Source organism: Pituophis catenifer, unplaced genomic scaffold, assembly GCF_029215685.1.
Source record: "Pituophis catenifer annectens isolate HBS135680 unplaced genomic scaffold, rPitCat1.0.hap2 SCAF_1, whole genome shotgun sequence".
Taxonomy (NCBI): domain Eukaryota; kingdom Metazoa; phylum Chordata; class Lepidosauria; order Squamata; family Colubridae; genus Pituophis; species Pituophis catenifer.
Window position 1 is genome coordinate 169185610 of NW_027256881.1, and position 18357 is coordinate 169203966.

Genomic DNA, 18357 nt, shown 5'->3' on the forward strand with positions numbered 1-18357 from the left:
AGTTTTCACGGGTATATATGTGTGTACAATTAATATCTCGGGTTTCTTCCCGTGTAATTGTAAACATATCCTTAAAAGGGTAGTAGCGACGTTTCGACGAAATCACATTCGTCATCTTCTGGTTGAAGTTCTCGGTTTGGTTCTTATGGGCAAACTGTGTGATCGTAACTGACATTTTTCTATGAAAAGAGGCAAAGGTGTATTCTGAATCTGTATTCAATCAGAATACACCTTTGCCTCTTTTCATAGAAATAGATCTATCTTAGTCTCCCAATGGGCAGCAAAGGGTCTGCTGGCTGTCAGAAGAAAAAAAGTCCAGAAACTAGTTAATTGTGATTTCACTGAACTAGGGCTGCATAATATCTTGGTTTACGTAGGTAGAACGTGGCTAAAGAGAAATACACATAAAACCTACGAAAAAGAAAGAAAAACAAATATTGTACTATATATATACACATACATACATACATACATACATATATGTCTTTTTCTTTTTTGTAGGCTTTTATGTGCATATTCTTTCTAGCCAGGTTCTATCTATGTAAGCTAAGTTGTTCTTCAGCCCTAGTTCTGTGAAATGAGATTTCACAGAACTAGGGCTGAAGAACAACTTAGCTTACGTAGGTAGAACCTGGCTAGAAAGAATATGCATATATATAGTATTTATTTATTTATTATTATTTATTTATTTATTATTTATTATTATTTATTTATTTATTTATTAAATTTCTATACCGCCCTATTCCTGGAGGACTCAGAGGTGAACAGCCAAGATAAAATACATACAGATAATACAAACATTAAAAGTCCCTTAAAATTAGTCAATATTTTGGCCGAAACACAGATTAAAACACCCAATTTATAAAACAAATCAAACGATTTAAAAATTTAAAAGGGAGTTAGGCCAGGCCAGCCTCCTGAAAAAAAAAGTTTTGAGAGCACGATGAAACATGCGCAGATCCGGGATCCTCCGTATCTCTGGGGGGAGCTCGTTCCAGATGGTAGGTGCCCCCGCAGAGAAGGCTCTCCTCCTGGGGGCTGCCAGTCGACACTGTTTGGCCGACGGCACCCTGAGAAGCCCCTCTCTATCGGAGCGTACTGATCGGTGAGAGGCTATTGGTAGCAGAAGGCGGTCTTGTAAATACCCCGGTCCGATGCCATGGAGTGGTCTAAAGGTGGTAACCAAAACCTTGAAGCCCACCCGGAAGACCAACGGGAGCCAGTGCAGCTCGCGCAGGAGGGGAGTCAGATGGGAGCGCCACGCTGCTCCCATAACCACCTGCGCAGCCGCGTTCTGGACCAGCTGGAGCCTCCGGGTGCTCCTCAAGGGGAGCCCAATGTAGAGAGCATTGCAGTAATCCAGGCAGGAAGTAACGAGAGCATGAGTGACCGTATTTAACAAGTTCCAATCCAGAAAGGGACGCAACTGGCGAATCAGGCGGACCTGATAAAATGTCCCCCTGGCCACGGCCATCAAGTGCTCTTCCAAAGACAGCCGTGAGTCCAGGAGGACACCCAAGTTGCGAGCCCTCTCCGTGGGGGCCAATGACTCGCCCCCAATAGTCAGTGATGGCACCAACTGACTATATCGGGATGTCGGAAACCACAGCCACTCGGTCTTGGATGGGTTGAGCCTGAGTCTGTTTCTCCCCATCCAGATCCGCATGGCCTCCAGGCACCGGGACATCACTTCAAGGGCATCGTTGGGGTGGTCCGGGGTGGAGATGTACAGCTGAGTGTCGTCAGCGTACTAATGGTACTTCACCCCGAAACCATGGATGATCTCACCCAGTGGCTTCACATAAATGTTGAACAGAAGGGGCGAGAGGACCGACCCTTGTGGCACCCCACATACAAGGGGCCTCCGGGTCGACCTCTGCCCCCCTGTCAACATGGACTGCGACCGGTCAGAGAGAAAGGAGGAGAACCACCATAGGACGGTGCCCCCCACCCCTAACTCCTCTAGCCGGTGCAGCATGATACCATGGTCGATGGTATCAAAAGCCGCTGAAAGGTCTAATAGGACTAGGACAGAGGAACAACCCCTGTCCTGAGCCCTTCAGAGATCATCAACCAAGCGACCAATGCCGTTTCCGTGCTGTACCCAGGCCTGAAGCCGGACTGGAACGGATTCAGATACGACGATTCATCCAGGTACTGAGGGAGCTGTCGCGCTACCACACTCTCAACAACCCTCGCAACGAAGCGAAGGTTGGAGACTGAACGGTAATTTGCCAACACTGCCGGGTCCAGGGAAGGCTTCTTGAGGAGAGGCCTCACCACCGCCTCTTTCAAGGCAGCGGGGAAGACACCCTCACTCAGAGAAGCATTTATAATCCCCGGGAGCCAGCCTCGTGTAACCTCCCAAGAGGCCAGCACCAGCCAGGAGGGACACGGGTCCAGTAAACATGTGGCTGCGCTCAGTCTGCCCAGTATCCTGTCCACATCTTCGGGCATCACAGAATCAAACTCTTCCCAGATAATACTCACAAGACCTGCCTCTGTCCTCCCCCCTGAATCTACCCAGTCAGAGTCCAGGTGTTCCCTAATCTGAGCGATTTTGTCATACAGATATTGTACAAAATCCTCGGCTCTATCCTCCAAGGGGTCCTCCCGCACTTCCTGGTGGAGCAGGGAGCGGGTCACCCTAAACAGGGCGGCCGGGCGATTATCTGATGACGCAATAAGAGTGGCAAAATAGTTATACTTCGCCGCTTTTATCGCCACCAGGTAGGTCTTAATATGAGACCTTACCAGTGTTCAGTCAGATTCAGAATGGCTGGCCCTCCAACCGCTCTCCAGGCGTCTTTTCCGGCGCTTCATCTCCCTCAGCTCCTCAGTGAACCAAGGAGCCAGGCGAGATCGGCGCTGGGTCAGAGGCCGCAAAGGCACGACCCGATCCAAAGCTCCAGCGGCCGCCCTATCCCAGGCGGCCACCAGCTCCTCAGTCGAGCCGTGTGCCAGAGCCTCAGGAAATGGCCCAAGCTCCATCTGGAACCTATCTGGATCCATCAGGCGCCTGGGGCGGAACCACCTCAACGGTTCCGCCTCCCTGCGGCAGAGTGCGGTGGTTCGAAGGTCAAAGCGAAGGAGGGAATGATCCGACCATGACAAGGGCTCGATCACTATATCCCCTATCTCAAGATCACTCAACCATTGACCAGAGACAAAAGCCAGGTCCAGCGTGTTTCCCCCCATGTGAGTAGGGATATGAACTAACTGGGTCAGGTCCATGGCCGTCATGGAAACCATGAACTCCCGAGCCACCTCAGACGCCTCCCCGGTGGATGGCAGGTTAAAATCCCCCATGACCATAAGCCTAGGGGTGTCAACCGCCACCGCAGCTATAACGTTGAGCAGCTCGGGCAGGGCTGCTGCTACGTGGCAGGGAGCCAGGTACGTAACCAGCACGCCCATCTGCACCCTATGACCCCACTTCACAAGGAGGGACTCACATCCAGCCGTCTGAGGAACAGTGGCCTCCCTCGGACCAAGACCTTCTCTAATGACAACCGCCACCCCCCCCGCCCCTCTCCTGTGTCCTCGGCTGATGAAATGCGTGGAAACCGGGTGGGCACATCTCAACGAGGGGGACCCCCCCTCCTGGGCCAACCAGGTCTCTGTAATACCCGCCAGGACTTCTCCCTCCTCCTGAACAAGATCACAAATGAGGGGGGCTTTATTTACCACAGACCGGGCATTGCACAGCATCAGCCGAAGGCCCAGGGCCTGAGGGTCTGTGTAACCTGGGGAACGAGAGGAGCATTGGAGGCCGGAGCGCGCCACCGCTTGGAGCCAGCGGGTGCGCGCTCCCACAACCTGATGTGGCCCCCTGCTCCCGCCATATCTGCCCCTCCCACCCACAGTACTGATGTAATGTCCATCCACAACACAAGCTCTAACCCCCTCCTTGACCCCGGTTCCCGCACCTCTGGTGCCGCGCTCTTCAGCCGGCTCTGCCCTCCTCCCTGACAGGTTCTCCCCCAAACCCACAGAGCCCACCCCCTCCCAGAAACCTTTAAAACCTTATCTAAAAATTTCCCCCAAAAACCCCACAACCCCCTCCTCGCCGCATGCCATCTCTCGGGATTCCAAAATAATTGGGGCACTCCAATAATTTCCTGTTTTGCTTTTTTATGTGGGTTTTTTGAAGGCAAATTATATCTACCTTCAACTTTTGTAATCAAATATAATTTTTCCCCCTTTTTATGGGGGAATTCAGTCCATTTATATTTATTGACAACAACTCGTTTCCCCCCTCTATCTCCTTTACTTATATATAGATCTTATTCTCCTAGTTGTTCTTATTTGTCTTTGATCTTTTGCCCTTGCTCCTTCTCATTCTGCTTTCTCTGTTTCTCCTTTTTCTTGTGCATTCCTCTCTTCTCCTGTTGGTTCCTCTTGTCTTTGATATTCCAATTTTCAGCTTATTTCTTGTCCCTCATTTGCAGCAATGTAACTATCATAGAATTCTATCGCCTTGGTGCCCACTTTCACCACTACTTTTTATTCTAATGCTAGAAAATCTACTTAGAAGAATTAGACTCAATAAAAATATAAAAGGACTTAAGGTTAAAGGAGAAGAATACAAGGTTCAAGCATTTGCTGATGACCTTGTATTCTTCATAGAAGATCCATTAGAAACAGAACTAAAATTAACGGAAGAAATAGAGAAGTTTGGTAAGGTGGCAGGTTTAAAAGTGAATAAGGATAAGACTAAAATATTAACTAAAAATCTAACAGCAAAACAAATAGAAGAATTAGAAAAATAATCAGGATTACAAGTAGTTAAGAGGGTAAAATATTTAGGTATCAATCTGACAACTAGGAATGTGGCTATAAAAGATAATAATTATGGGGAGTTAGTACAACAAATTAAAAATGATTTAGAAAGATGGGGCAAACTAAACTTATCATTACTAGGAAGAATTGGGGCGATTAAGATGAATATACTCCCGAGGCTCCTCTACTTATTTCAAACTATTCCAGTTAAATTAGAGAAAAACTTTTTTACAAACTTGAACAAAATAACATCAAAATTCGTATGGGAGGGGAAAAAACCAAGAATAAATTTAAATATATTACAGGATGATAGATCTAGAGGGGGTTTTGGCCTACCAGCGTGGGACAAATATTATAAGGCAGCGAGTTTAACATGGATTAAGGAGTGGGTCAATTTGGAGAATTACAGGCTACTAAAATTGGAAGGTCACGATTTGTTAAAGGGGTGGCATGCCTATTTGTGGAATGCCGGGAACAAAATCTATAAACATTTTAAAGACCACATTATAAGAAATTCACTGATTGGCATTTGGTTCGAAATTAAAAACAAACATTATATGAAGGTTCCCGGCTGGATATCTGCATTGGAGGCGGCAACACACCCCAACACATTAGAACCCCATAAGTTATTCAGATATAAAGAAGTACTGGATCCCCAAGGAAGATTTAAAACACGGCAGGAACTCAGGGAACAAGGCATAGAGATAGATTGGTGGCCCCACATACAAATACAAATTAGATATAATAAAGACAATGAAGGAGGAATTGAAATAAATCCCAACCGACTAGACAAACTATTAGAAGCCAAAGATGGAAATTTGATTTCAAAGATTTATAAATACTTATTAGACTTTGACCTAGCTGAAAATCTAGTCAAAGGACAAATGATAGCTTGGGCAAGGAATATTGGCAAAAATATACAAATGGAAGAATGGGAAAGGGTATGGGAAACCAATTATACAATAATAAAATCTGTAGCATACAAGGAGAACCACTACAAGATGAGGTACAGATGGTACCTAGCCCCTGCGAGATTAGCGAAGATGTATGCAAACCTTAATCCAACGTGCTGGAAATGCAAACAAGCACAGGGAACCTTTTTCCATGTCTGGTGGCTTTGCCCAAAAATTAAGAAATATTGGATAAAAATAAAAATTTGGATATCAGAAATAATTGCGGAGGATATTGAGTTAGAACCAGAAATTTTTTTGCTAGGAATGATTAAACAAAACATTAGAAAGGAAAAAAGGTACCTAATATTACATATAATTACGGCAGCTAGGTTAGCCCTAGCCCAAGTTTGGAAAACAGATCAATTGCCATTGGAACAGCAAATAATTCAAAAAATTTACACATGTGCAGAAATGGATAGACTAACGTTGAAATTGAAAGATAAGGAAGACTCAAAGTATTTTAAGATATTGGACAGTTGGTATGAGTGGATAAACCAATGGAAAAGAAAGTAAAGTCAAAATTTAGTATGGAATTAAAAGTAATAATTATACACCGTCATTAAGGGGGAAAAAAAGGGAAAATTAGGTTTGTATATACGTGTACTTATATACATTATATATACTTTGTTTATTGTTTGTTGATATTGTTGTTTGAATTTTAAGGTTGTGAATGTTTTATATAATTTTTTTTTTAAAATTTAATAAAGTTTGTTTTTAAAACGAAAAAAAAAAAAGAATTCTATCGCCTTATCTAACAAATCCAGTCTGTATCTTTTACCATCCCAATCCACTAATATTCCCTCTGGTACCAACCATCTGAAATTTGCTACTCTTTTAATTAGTTTAATAGTCAAGAATTAATATTGCTTCTGTAAATCTCTTACCCTCCTACTAATCTGTTTCAGAACCACAATTTCTTTCCATCTGTAGAGCAATGGATCATCGCCTTTTTAAATATTTCATCTCTTGTTGATTTAACAAATCTCACGTGTACCTTCCTTGGGACCTTATGTCTCCTTGCATAGCTTGTGTTTATTCGAAACATTTTATCTATCTGTTGTTTCCTATCTCTAGGGCACTTGCCAATAACTCAGTCATCACTTCTGGGAGGTCTTCTTCTTTATCATCCTCTATGTTCTGAAATCATAGGAAATGAACTGCTTTCTCCATCTCTAAAATTATGACTGTCTCTTCCAGGTTCTTGTTTGCTTGTGTCAACTTTTGATTTATTTCCTCCATTTTTTTCTTGGTTTCTTCTGATTTGTCCTCTATTTTCTGGATCCTTTGTTCATTTTTTATCATTTGCTGAAATTTTCCTAGTCTTACGTCCATATTCTGAATCTGTTCCTTCATCTCCCCCAAATCACCTTTCACCGCATTATGATTTTTCCTTGCTTCCTCTTTCTGTGAAGTAATTACTTCTTGAATGATTGGAGCCGATTGTGTTTGTTTTTGGAAAGTATTTGTTTTTTCTTGTTGTAACTGTGTCTATTGATCTTTGGTTTGATGGGTGGGATGCTGCAGATGCCAGTGTGGAAGATTTTTTTCTTTCCTATTTTTGTTAAGTTTAGAGCACTCATTTTTTTTATCTTCTATAATCAATCTACAATCTATTTTATAGTCTTATAGTCTTACAAATCTAATCTTACAAATTTATATAATGATCAGCTAATAACATATAATACCTTACTATCTACAGTTACTCCATCAATACCCTATTAAAGTCTATTTCTAAATTTCAACTTTATATAAATTCCAATATTAGAATATCAAATCTATAGAAAAAGAAAAAAAAAACACTTTAAAGTCAGGAGTTTTATAATCCAACTTTTCCTCCCAGTATCTTGTCCAAATATGTGTATATTGTTTCACTTTTCTTCTTTCACCCCTCAGAGTGTTTTGTCAAATGATGTTTGTAATCCAGAATGGCCCTCCAGACTTCCCAATGTCCCCTCCAAACTCCCCAATGTCCCAGCAATCCAAAAAAAGCCAAAAAACCAAAAAGCCAATTCACTCAGTGAGATTTTATGAAATTGCTTTGTGAGTTCAGCGAGCTTCAAAGATCACACTGCCTGTCCCCAAACAACAAGCAAACAGCCTTGCAGCTGTTTTCTTATCTCCTGTCTTCTTATCTATTTCAATTCTATTTTTTCTTCTTTTTTATTTCCCAAATTCACTTCCATCTGTGTTATATCTTTTTTCCACCACTAGGAGTCGTCCCAACTCTATCTCCTAGCTCGGGTGTCAGCAACCCATGGCTGCGGAGCCGCTTGCAGCTCCTTGGGCCCTCTGCTGTGGCTCCCTGTCCCATCACTGGCTGGTCCCATCCCTCACCCTCCCCTCCCAGTCACTCCTTGCCTGGCCTGAGAAGGTAAGGGTGACGGCGAGGGGTGGAAAAGCAGCCAGGGCTGATTGTCTGGTGCCTCACTTTTGCTGGAGCTTCTTCTGTTCCTTGTTGGTGCTGGGCTTTCCTCAGTCGTTTGGGGAGATGCTCAATCTGCTCTCCGCTCCAAGACACTTGCCTGACCCGGCGACCCGACAAACGCCGGCCTCGCTAACACCAGGCCTGGTGGGCTGGGAATGGAATCTGGGAGGATGGGATGACAGAAAGGGGGACAGGCCCGCAGCTTTAAGAAGCTCAGGGCAGCGGGAAAAGGTGCTGGCCCCGCCAAACATCGCACGCCCACCCCGGGAGTCAGGAAAGCCAAGGCTAGGCCAAGCTGGCAAGCTCTCCTTGGGGCTCTTCGCTACTGCTTTTCTTTTTTCTTTTTGGAAATCCAGGCTGGCTGAGGAACAAGCATGAAGCGCAGTGGAGGCTTCCCTTCGGGCAACCCTCCTCCCCCTTCTCCTCTTGTGACCCCCTGGCTGGCTGTGGTGGGGCTGGAAGTGTGTGCATGAGTGGGGAGACACTCAAGCAAGGGGCTGCCTGCCCCGCATGTACCTTTGCTGCGCTTTGGCTGAGCCTGCCAGCTCGCTTGAGGAGGGTTTCTCCACTCGTGCACACACTCCTGGCCCCGCCACAGCTGGCCAAGGGGTCATGAGAGGAGAAAGAGGGTCGCCCAAAGGGAAGCCTACACTATGCTTCACGCTCGTTCCTCAGCTAGTCTGGATTTCCAAAAAGAAGAAAGAAAAGCAGTAACGAAGAGCCCCAATGAGAGCTCGCTGAGCTTTCCAAGAGTGTGAGAAGAGACACAGACAGAGAGAGAGAGATACAGAAATGCACACACACAGAGAGACATAGACACACATATGCACAGATACAGAGAGAGGGGGAGGGAGAGGGATAGAGAGAGACAGATACAGAGAGGGGGGAGAGAGCGAGGGGAAGAGAGAGAGATACAGAGAGTATGGAGAGAGAGAGGGGAAGATAGGGAGAGGGGGAGAGTTACAGAGAGAGATAGAGAGAGAGGGGGGGAGAGAGAGAGAGAGAGAAGAGTTTTGCGGTTCCTGGTTCTCTGCCCTAATGACTGGCTGGGTAGGCGTGGCTGGGGGGGTCATGTGACTGGGAGTGACGTCGAGTTGGCCACACCCACCCAGGTTTTGTGGTTCCCAGTGGTTTATTTCCTTTGGAAAACAGGTCCAAATGGCTCTTTGAGTGTTTAAGGTTGCAAACCCCTGTCCTAGTTTATAAAGCGAAAGTTTAGCTATTATTTGTCTGATAGTTCACTTTTTTATTTTCAGGTATTCAAAAATATTTCCAATATTTTAAGTTTCTTTTCAAGTTTCAGTCCGGTCTTTTCTTTATTATTTAACTTAACATTCTCCCATTAGAGTTCTTTCTGTTTTCTGGATCTGTCATCTGTCTCTTTACATATTAACTCGCTGTTTCCTTTTAGAGGCAGGAGTAAAATCCCTTCCTCTTGCCTTTAGAGAATCTTAAATTTCAAAAAGTATCTTTATTCAGGAATTAAATCTCAAGAGTAGAAATTGGAACAGTTCCAGTACACTGCTCACAAATCACTAGTTCATGCTTTCCTTTTGGTTGTCACAGCTTCTGTCAGACCGAAATGGTCGCCTCTTACTCCGTTGGTTGGGAGGATGCCCTCGGATCCAGCGGGAAGACCGCCAAGTCCCCGCAATCGACAAGGGGTCCCTCCTTTCTTCATCAACCCTCCAGGGTCACATTGGCCCCTTAGGGACTCCAAATGGAGAAGAATCAGCTGGGTTTTGCGGAGCCCCACTTCTCCTCGGCTGTCTCAACGCGGTGCCAACCGGACGTTCCCTGGCAGAAGCCATTTTGTTGGTTCTCAGTTGCCACACACTATGGAAGGAGGGAAGGAGGATGGAATGCAGTGCCAGACACAACACTCCTCTCTCTCGTGGGAACCAAGATCATCTCCACAGGTATCGGATGAGAACAGAGAGGAGTGCCTAGGGTAGGGGTCTGCAACCTTAAACACTCAAAGAGCCATTTGGACCCATTTCCCACAGAAAACAAAACACCGGGAGCCACAAAACCTAGATGGGCATTGCCAACTCAACATCACTCACTCCTACCCAATCACATGACCCTCTAGCCATGCCTACCCAGCTGGTCATTAGGGCAGAGAACTGGCTATTAAAAAAACACTGGGAATCACAAAACCCTTTTGACCCCCCCCTCTCTCCCTCTATCTCCACCACTCTCCCTATCTCCCCCCTCTCCCTCTTTCTGTATCTTTCTCTCCCCCCTCTCTCTCCCTCTACCTCTCTATCTTCCCCTCTCTCCCCCCTCTATCTCTCTCTTCCCTGTCTCTCTCTCCCTATCTTCCCCGTCTATCTCCCCCCTCTCTGTCTCTCTCCCCCTCTCCCTATCTTCCCCCCTCTCCCCCTGTGTGTCTCTTGACTTCTCTGTCTCTCTCCCCCCTCTCTGTATCTCTGTATCTCTCCCCCCCTGTATCTCTCTGTGTGTCTCTCTATGCCTCTTTCTCCCTTCTCTATCTCCCACTGTGTGTCTCTCTCTCCCCTTCTATCCCCCCACACCCTGTATCTCTCTCTCTCTCCCTCTCTCTCCCCTCCTCTGTGTCTCTATGTCTCTCTCTCTCCCCTTCTGTCTGTATCTCTCTCTCTGTATCTATGTCTCTCTCTCTCCCCCTCTCCGTATATCTCTCTGTCTATGTGTGTGTGTGTGTGTGTGTGTGTGTGTGTGTGTGTGTGTGTGTATCTCTGTATCTCTCTCTTGGAAAGCCGAGGCTGGGCCAACCCAGCAAGCTCCCCTTGGGGCTCTTTACTATTACTTTTCTTTCTTCTTGGCAACTTTTTGGAAATCTGGACTGGCTGAGGAACGAACCAAAGCGAAGCAAAGGCTCACGCGGGGTGGGTGGCCGCTCACTTGAGGGTCTCCCCGCTCATGCACACCTTCCCGGCCCCACTACAGCTGGCCAGGGGGTCATGAGAGGAAAAGGAGGGGGGAGGATTGCGAAAGGGAAGCCTCCGCCATGGCTCGTGATCCTTCCTCAGTCAGCCCGGATTTCCAGCATGGAGCCAGCATGGGTTTGTTAAAAACAGATGATGCCAAACCAAATTTATTTCATTCTTTGATAAATTAGTAGACCAGCAAAATGCTGTGGACATAATATACTTAGACTTCAGCAAGGCATTTGACAAAGTAGATCACAGCCTACTTCTTGGTAAACTAGATAGACAGCATCACTACTAGATGGATTCATAACTGGCTGACAAAGTGTACTCAATGAGTACACAACAAGCAGTCCTTAATAGTACTACATCTACATGGAGGGAAGTAAGCAGCAGGGTACCATAAGGTTCCGTCTTAGGCCCAGTACTCTTCAATATCTTCATAAATGACTTAGATGAGGGAATAGAAGGGGAACTCATCAAATTTGCAGATGATACTAAGCTGGCAGGAATAGCCAACCAGAAGACAACTCAGGATCAAAAAAGATCTTGATGGACTTGAACAATGGGCCCTATCCAACAACATGAAATTTAATGTAGAGAAAAGTTAAGTTTTACACCTTTGGCAGGAAAAACCAAGGTCACATGAGAGATTAGGCGAAACTTGGCTCAAAAACAGTAACTGTGAGAAGGAGTCCTAGTGGACGATCACTTAAACATGAGCCAGAAATGTATGACAACAGCCAAATAAGGTAATACAATCTTTGGTTGTATAAATAGAGACATAGAATCAAAATCACATGAAGTATTTGTACTGCTTTATATATCCTTAGTAAGACCACACCTGGAATACTGCATCTAGTTTTGGTTATCACATTACAAAAAGGTTTTGAGACTTTGGGAAAAAGTGTAAAGAACAGCAACTGAGGTTATTAAAGGCCTGGAGACAAAAACATATAAAGAACAGTTACAGGAATTGGGTATGGCCAGTCTATAGAAAAGAATGACTAGAGGTAATATGATAGTAATATTTCAGTATTTGAGGGGCTGCCACAAAGAAGAGGAGATCAACTTATTTTCCAAAGCACCAGAAGGCAAGGCAACAATGGATGGAAACTAATTAAGGAGAGAAGCAACCTGGAATTAAGGAGTAACTTCCTAACAGTGAGGACAATTAATCAGTGGAACAGCTTGCTTTCAGAAGTTGTAGGTGCTTCATCACTGAAGGTTTTTAAGAAAAGGATGGACAGCCACCTGTCTGAAATGGTATAGGATCTCCTGATTGAGCAGAGGGTTGGACTAGAAGATCTCCAAGGTCCCTTCCAGCTCTATTGTGATTGAAGTAGAACTGGAAGTCAGATTTCCCATAGTTCCTTGGGTACTCTGAAAATCTTTCATATTTATTGTGAACTGCCCAAAGTTGTCTTTTACAAAACAGGCAGCCATGTAAATTTATAAATTAAAAAATTAAGCCCATCTATTTTAGAGGACAAGAGCTTAAACTCCCACTGAAATCAATATTACATGGGTTGGTTGTACCTTAAGCATTTATTTTCTGAAATGTTTCTAATATCCAAAGTAAAACTAAAGAAATATTTATATATAACTCACCTTTAAGGTTCTAGTTGGAGCCCAGCCAGTGCCATCAATAGAATGTTCTCTTAACAAACTGAAAGAGATAACAAAATATTATCTTATAAGTACAATTCACATTTTTAAATACACTAGGTTTTAGAAAGTATTGCCAAAGTATATTTAAATTACAAAAAGTTCTGAAAGCATCATATTATGTTATTTATATCAAATACAGGTAGTCCTCAACTTACAACCATTTGTTTAGTGACCGTCCGAAGTTACAAAAGTACTGAAAAAAGTGAGTTATGACTGTTTCTCACACTTATTGTATTTTTCAGTGTATAACATGCATGGTGGAAATGTCTGTGCGTTTTATAGAGTGAATGTTGCCGAAGCCCCACCCACCCACTGGCCCTACCCTTCGGCTTCTACCTCCGAGCAATTTGCCTCCTTGCGGCAAACAGCCTGGTCAGCTTCAGCACAGCCTGATTTAGCATGAGCAGCTGATTGGCAGTTGAATTTGCCTCCCGGAATGCCTATCAGCTGTTCCAGGCTGCGGGGGATCACAGCTGCCGTTCATTGCCACTGCGACCTATCGCTGCCTCCGCGCACTCCATTTTCAGCCTCCGTGAGCCCCTTTTTCAGCCTCCGTGCACCCTGTTTTTGGCTTCTGCGAGCCCCATTTTTGGCCCGTTCCAGGTGGTGGGGATAGGCGGTAGCAGCAATCCCCGCCCCCTGGAACAGGCCAAAAATGGGGCATGCGGAGGCCGAAAATGAGGCATGCAGAGGCGGCGATAGGTAGCAGCGGCGATGGCCATCGATGGCATCGATAGGTGGTGGCGATCTCCGCAGCCTGGAACAGCTGATAAGCGGTATTCCGGGAAGCAGATCCAACCACCAATTAGCTGCTTGTGCTAAATCAGGCTGTGCTGAAGCTGACCAGGCTGTTTGCTGTTTGCTGCAAGGAGGCAAATTGCTGGGAGGCAAAGGCAGATTTTTTTTTTCTTGTTTTCCTCCCCAAAAGCTACGTGCGTCTTATAGTCCAGAGCGTCTTATAGTCTGAAAAATATGGGTGTGTCTGTTGTAACATCCCCATGGTCACGTGATCAAAATTCAGATACTTGACACTAGGTCATTTTTATGAGTTACAGTTTCCTAGGGTCATGTGATCATTTTTTGCAACCTTCTGACAAGCAAAGTCAATGAGGAAGCTGGATTCCTTTAACAACTATTACTAACAACTGTAATGATTCACTTAACAACTGTGGCAAGAAAGGTCATAAAATGGGGCAAAACTTACTTATGTCAGCGTTTCAACGCTGGCATAGAGAGCAGAGGAGAGAGAGAGATAAGCTCTGAACTTTTGCCTGCTAAATCCCTTTGAAGTCGGGTTGTCGTGGAAATGAAGGGGGGAGACATTCCTGGGAAATGACGAGACAAGAAGTCTGAAGATTGACTTGGAAGATAGCCAATGAGAAGCAGAGATTTGGGGATCGGAAAGGGAGGGATTGGGGGGCAAAACGTCAGTCTTGTCCGCATCGAGTCATGATCCGGTGGCTGTGCTCAATTAAAGAAAAGATTTCCTTAAAGATTGGCAGTTTGGAAATTCATTTATTTTGAGATAGCATCGAAGTCTGACAACTTAATTATCTTGCTTAGCAACAGAAAGTTTGGGCTGAATTGTGGTCATAAGTCGAGAATAATGTGTATGAACAGATATATAACTATATTTTTATTTTTTAAAAGATATGGAATTATATCTGATTTCTGAAGATGTTATTTCTTCAGATAATGAGAACTATTGAAATTATTAATATTGCTAGGGCTTTTTTTCTTCATATTCCTCATAATCTACCTTCTTGCTTGACTATTATCCTGTTAAACAAGACTCTTAGTCTTTTTTTTTTTTAATTTGATTTATATGCCGCCCTTCTCCGGAGACTCAGGGCGGCTTACAATGTGCTAAGCAATAGTCTTCATCCTTTTGTATATTTATACAAAGTCAGCTTATTGCCCTCACAACTAGGTCCTCAATTTACCTACCTTAGAAAGGATGGAAGGCTGAGTCAACCTTGAGCCTGGCGAGAGTCGAACCTGCAGTAATTGCAGGCAGCTGGTCTTAATAACAGGGTGCTTTAGACCACTGTACTACCAAGGCTCCTATCATTGGCATGATAAAGAACCTCTTTTTTAATGTCAGCTTCAGTTATTTGAACACTAGCTACCACTAGTCTTCTTAAAACTGAACAGAACTACTTTTCTTAATCTATTTTAATAAGATTTAATCTATCTTCCTTTAAATGGCAGCCTGATGGCAGCCTCAATGAAATGTTCTCAAGTAGTTCTCATATTTTCTATTATTTTCTGTGGCTCGACAAATTTCATACTCAAGAGATGAGATTTTGAATATCAGACATTGGACTTTAAATAACATGCAGCTTTCAATGCAGAGAAAATTCTGACTGAGGGAATGACGGTTATCTCTTTCAGCACTGCAGTTAGAAAGAAGCAGAAGAGAAACAAGAGGAGGGGCAAGTGAGAGGGTATTTTACAAAAACTCATGGGGCAAGAAAATCTCTCACCCCCTTGCTGTATTTTATTAATCTTCACTCACTCATAAATAAGACTGATGAAATGCTCCTTTTAAATAGGAACAACTCAGACTTTTCCAATTCAGCAGCCCTCTGCTTCAATCAAACACAGCTGAATGATTCAATTAATGATAGCTGCTACAAATGTCAGAATTTCAGATTCAAAGAGCAAATAGAATTGCAGAAACATCTGGTAAAAAGAAGGGAGGAAGTATCTGCTTTTATATTAACAACCGGTGGTGTAAAAATGTCACTATACTAAAGAAATTTTGTGGTTGGATTTAGAGACACTATTTATTATTTGCATACCCTATTATGTTCCCCAAGTGTTTTCTTCATTCATCCTAGTTGAGATCTACATACCACTCCAAGTTTGCATATACAAGACATTGCAAACTTTAACTTACCAAATCCTATGTGCTGAACAGAGATATCCAGACTCCCTACTCATTGTATTAGGATAATTTTAACAGAGCTAACCTAAGCCAAGAGCTGCCAAGATACATTCAGTATGTCAACTGTCTCACAAGAGACAAGAATATTTTAGAACCACTGCTACTCTACATTAAAAGATGCCTACAATTGGCAACTGGCAAATGACCTGAATGTGTTCTGTTATAGATTTGAGAGGAGACTTCTGTCAATGGTCGCTACCTTCTCCATCTCAGATACACCAACATTAGCCAAATCTCCTACACCCAGCTCCATCCCTTTGGGCCTACCACCTCTGGTGATCACAGAAAAAGATGTGCGACATCTGTTTGACAGACATTTCAGGCTGGAAAAGCACCAGGCCCAGACAGGGTGATTCCTTCTTGCTTGAAAGTTTGTGCTGATCGGCTTCCGGTTTGGCTTCTGTCGCCGTCAGACGGTCTTTTGAGACCGCCAGCCCCGTCGCCCGTAAAGAGCCGCCTTTACAGCTGAAAGGCGGCTCGAAAAACTCCATTTCCTAAAGGAAATGTGAGACAGAGCCGGCGAGGGCAGGTAGAGCCCTCTGCGAAGTCCCCAGAGTTCTTTTTTACTCTTGGGGACGAAGCAGGTTGTGGCTCCCTATTTCCGCTCACTGCTGCTCCGGGCTTCGGGAGAACTCTGCTTCTTGCAGAGCCAGGCGATGGGACCGGACCAATTGACGAAACTAACAGATCATCTGAATTAGCAGGATGAAATCTGGATCTGGGATCCTAAACTGCAAGTATTTCTAACCCCAAGACTGATTTTAAAAGTAAAGAAGAGTGAAAGGAGGAAAAAAGAGAGTTTAAAATGGTGACTGGTCGAGGCTTGAGAAAAGCTGAAAGAGAAAGTCCTTCCGTTTGAATAGTTTATTATGTTACAAAATATCTAACAAAAGTGCTGGTTAGAAGTGAAGAGAAAAATTCTTATTTCATGCTTCTTCCTTCTTAGAGATTTGTTATTGATATTGTTTGGAGAGAAGTCTTTTTCTTTAAAAGGAAAAAAAAATCTGTTTGTGTGGCAGGATGGCGCTAAAACTGACAAAGCCAGATAACCAAGCTGTGGGGGGGGGGCTCCCCCATTTATAAATCACATGAACAAGTTGTGAGCTTGCAGATGCAGAAGAATGGCTTCTCAGACCTAAAGAAATTTGTACTGGAGGAGATGGTAAGACATGATAAGACTGTGAAGCAGAACCTTGAAAATTTTAGACAGGAAATTAAAGGGTTGGTTCAACAAAAGTATGATATTCTGAAGCAACATATGAACAGTTTCTTAGAAGTAATTATGAAGATGGATGAAGTTATAAATTCAAAAATAGAGTCTAAAATGAAGGAAGTTGATGATAAGATTTATAATTTGGATAATAAAATACAAAGAATTGAAAATGATTTAATAATGATTCAAGAAAAAAGCCCAGAAGTAGAGTTTAAAAAAATAAAGGAAGCTGATTACAAGACTCACAATGTAGATAATATAAAACAGAGGATTGAAAATGAAGCCACAATAATGCAATTCAGATTCATGGAATTTGCGGTTAGAATTAGGGGAATACAGGAAAATAAAAGAGAAGATTTGAGAAAGGTGTCTGCTGAAGTTCTGGCTGGGATTTTAAAGGTTAGTTCTGAAGAGGTATCCTGCAAGATTGACAAGGCCTACAGAGTTAATTCTTGGGTGGCGAAGCAAAGGCAGTTGCCTAGAGATGTGGTGATTTACTTTACTGATAAAGAAATAAGAAATGACATTGTGCAAAAGTCTTTTAACTCCACTCTTGAAATGCATGGAAGGAAGATTTGGATATTTAAAGAGCTGCCGCCCAAAATGTTAAAAGATAGAAAGGATTTTGGATTTTTGGTGACTGAGCTAAAGAAACAAAACATCCCATTTAGGTGGGATGTTCCAGTTGGTATAATATTGAGATATCAAGGAGAAAGATATCAACTAAATACTGTTGAAAAAGCGGAAGAATTTTACTATAAGGTTCTTAAAATGGGTTCAACATCTCCATGTATAACACACGAGGGGAATAAAGAAAAGCAAAATCAACAAGTGATTGAAACTCAGGCTAAGCAGATCAAGGCGGAGGTAACGGAAAAACAACAAGTTACAGAGGCCTTTCTGGACGAGCCGATTTTGGATTCTCCTTCAGAGGTTATAGTTGGATTACCTATAAATACAAGAGAGGCGGCTTTGGATTCTAATGTGATGACTTATCAAGTTACAGACCAGCATGGAAATCAATCAGTTGATATACAACTCATAGAAAGGAAACTAGGATGGAGATCTAAACCACAAAAAGTTAAGAAAAGAAGAAGCAGGTCCTACAAAAATAAAAATTTTTAGACTAAACAACAGTGTAATGTCAGTTACTTAAGAGACGATTGAATACATGAAAATATAGTTGAGGCAAAGTATTGGTTTATATTATTTTGAGGAGAGTGACAGATCTCTGCAGTGCTGTACTTTTGGGATGTGGAAGATGGCCTTAAATTGAGTGGATTGGAACTTTCTATTTTGGACTCTTTGACAAATGGATTACGTTTATGCTGAGCTACAAGGCAAGAGAATTATGGGATCGGGGCATGCAGAAGATCTGGTTGTTACCCTAACATGGTGGTTGGAATTAATAATCTAGATGGAAGACATTACAGAAGAAACTATATGGAATA

General features: G+C 43.4%; 1 protein-coding gene across 4 annotated transcripts in view; it reads right to left on the bottom strand.

The window, feature by feature from the left end:
- UBE2F (ubiquitin conjugating enzyme E2 F (putative)) overlaps positions 1 to 18357 on the bottom strand; it is a 207545-nt gene that overhangs the window by 43246 nt on the left and 145942 nt on the right. For all 4 annotated transcript variants that reach the window (XM_070933181.1, XM_070933182.1, XM_070933179.1 and 1 more), the window contains one exon: positions 12684 to 12741. In XM_070933181.1, coding sequence (XP_070789282.1) covers positions 12684 to 12741 — 58 coding nt within the window. The remainder of the gene's footprint in view (positions 1 to 12683; positions 12742 to 18357) is intronic.